Source organism: Sinocyclocheilus grahami, unplaced genomic scaffold (assembly GCF_001515645.1).
Source record: "Sinocyclocheilus grahami isolate Dianchi unplaced genomic scaffold, SAMN03320097.WGS_v1.1 scaffold579.1, whole genome shotgun sequence".
NCBI lineage: Eukaryota > Metazoa > Chordata > Actinopteri > Cypriniformes > Cyprinidae > Sinocyclocheilus > Sinocyclocheilus grahami.
In genome coordinates this window covers 209624-212007 of record NW_015505758.1, presented here as the reverse complement: position 1 = coordinate 212007, position 2384 = coordinate 209624, and the positions used below count along the sequence as shown (strand labels likewise).

Below are 2384 nucleotides of genomic sequence, written 5' to 3'. Positions count from 1 at the left end.
GGGGGTGGATTATAGAAATTGTATTTAGCGCTGCAATTTTATTTTATTTATAATACTTTTATTTAGCAAGGATGCTTTAAATTTATCAAAAAGATTATAATGTTACAAAAGATTTCTATTTCAGATAAATGCTGTTCTTCTGAACTTTCTATTCATCAAAGAAACCTGAAAAAAATCTACTCATTTGTTTTCAACATAATAATGTTTTTGAGCAGCAAAACAGCATATTAGAATGATTTCTGAAGGACTGAAGGATCGGAGTAATGATGCTAAAAATCACAGGACTAAATCACATTTTAAAATATTTTCAAACAGAAAACAGTTATTCAGTTATTTAAAAAAAAATATCAAAATGTTACTGTTTTTGCTGTATTTTGGATCAAATAAATGCAGGCGGGGGTTTCATAGACTTGGAAATTCATTTTCAGAAGTTTTTAGGTACAGACATCTGTTGTGGGTGTTCTTAGCTTTTTATGAACCTTTTATTTTTAATAGTGTTCATATCGATATCGGAATTATATCGTATCGACCGAAATGAAGAAATATATCATGATATAAATGTTTGCCATATTGTCCAGCCCTAGGTGTAAGCCATCAAAAATACTAGTTACAATATAAGGCTTGTAAGATGCAAATACACATCTACATATCAATGTCATCCAGCATCAACATAGCATCATTTGCAAACAATAATATCACTGACATGTGAATCTCACAAGAATCAATATTCACTGTGATCCTTAAAGAAGTGCTCACTCTCCCCTCAGAAAATTCCCATTAAAACCATCATTTTTACATAATACCACTGTTAATACAGTTCCTATGGGAAAACTGTGGTAACTTGGTGACAGTAGGATTCTTCTACACTTTTTGAATCAGATCCCAAATTGTTTATTATGGTCAGTACCTATGGTATTTTGGTTATGGTACATTTCTGTGAAAGCACTGGCCAAAAAAAAGTGCTTAATTGCGCATATGATCGTCAGGCAGCATCAACAGTTCTGAAGCTAACAGCAGAAGATTATTATAACAACACTTTGACTCGGACGCTGAAGCGCTTTTACCTTCTTTCTCCATTCAGCACATAGGAGCTGCGGAAGAAGCCCAGGAGTTCGTGCTCGATGTGCGCGTGGAAAGTGATGTTGATCTTGTATGTTCTGAGGGGCTTCATCTCTCTGTGCAGCGCGATCACAAACACCTGCTTGGGCTGGTAGTGGAAGCGGCGCTGGATCCTCATGGCGCCCGCTTTCTTGCTGTCCGAATACACCAGCACCTTGTCCACCTCCAGCCGGTCCGTGTGCAGCACGATCAGCTTCGTGGAGTGGACGCACTCGAACTCAATGTGCACCTCGCCGGAGAAGGTGAAGTTCTCCATGGACACGGACAGGCGGAGGTCGTAGTGGCGCGGGCGCAGGGTGGCCGGTAAGCGCAGGTGTCTCCAGGGCTGCTGGCCGTCCTCTGAGTCTCTGTGACTGATGTTAGCGTCCCGGGACTGTTTCCACTTACTGTTGCTGGAGCCGTTCGCGGCCAGAGCCCCGCTGCTCTCCGCGGCGCATCTCTCGAAGCTGACGCTGAGCGTGATGGCGATGGCCGTGACGATGATGAGGGTGAGGATGGAGATGGCGAAGCCCAGCACAAGTCTCTTATTCACCGTGATGTGCTGCTCGGTCGTCCGGGGCCGGACCACCACGCTGTCGGCCCACTGATCAGACAGAGCCCGTCCGTTCCTCATGCTCGCGTCCTCGATCCCCATTATATGACGGATCTGATGTGTTTTATATTCATGATCAGCCTCCGTTCACGCGATGCACCTTCAAACTGCGGAGGATGAACCGGCGGACTGATTTAAAGGCAAACAATTGGGCGAAGATCCCGCGAAACGCGCAAAGCTTCGAAGAGAAGGAAAGAACGGATGATCGATTACGTCGAGACTAGATTCGAGCGGATCAGAAGTTCGTTTGGTCAGATGCTGGAGCTCATCGAGTCCCGCCGCACATCCATCTCTGCTCTGACATCAGTCTGATGTGGATGAAGGTCCAGCACCTGCTTCCTGATCAATCGCGAGAGTGTTGTGAATCTGTCTTTTCTGCCTCCTTTAAAGAGAACAGTTGAGACACAGGCAGGAGGTGATGAGAAGTCAGACGACTAACACACACAGGAGGAGATTCTACAGGGATGTCGGAGTGAAAATCCCTGCAGCGATACACATGGAGGCGTTTGAGTTTGTTGTCTAATGTGACACGGCTGTACCTGAAAATGTGTGAAGGATGAAGGAAAAACTGATAAATCTCCAAAAAACACCAGATGATCAGATGTCGGTTTGAAGTGAACTAACAACACAGTTCATGTGGCCAGGTCTAACTACATAAACACGGGTATTTTCT

At 44.3% G+C, this 2384-nt stretch overlaps 1 protein-coding gene across 1 annotated transcript in view; it reads right to left on the bottom strand.

Annotated features, from left to right (window-relative positions):
• Window positions 1–2080, bottom strand: part of LOC107556776 (thyrotropin-releasing hormone-degrading ectoenzyme-like) — a 121494-nt gene extending 119414 nt beyond the window's left edge. The window contains exon 1 of the mRNA XM_016239982.1: window positions 1065–2080. Coding sequence (XP_016095468.1) covers window positions 1065–1753 — 689 coding nt within the window. The 5' untranslated portion in view covers window positions 1754–2080. The remainder of the gene's footprint in view (window positions 1–1064) is intronic.
• Between the last annotated feature and the right edge of the window lie 304 nt (window positions 2081–2384).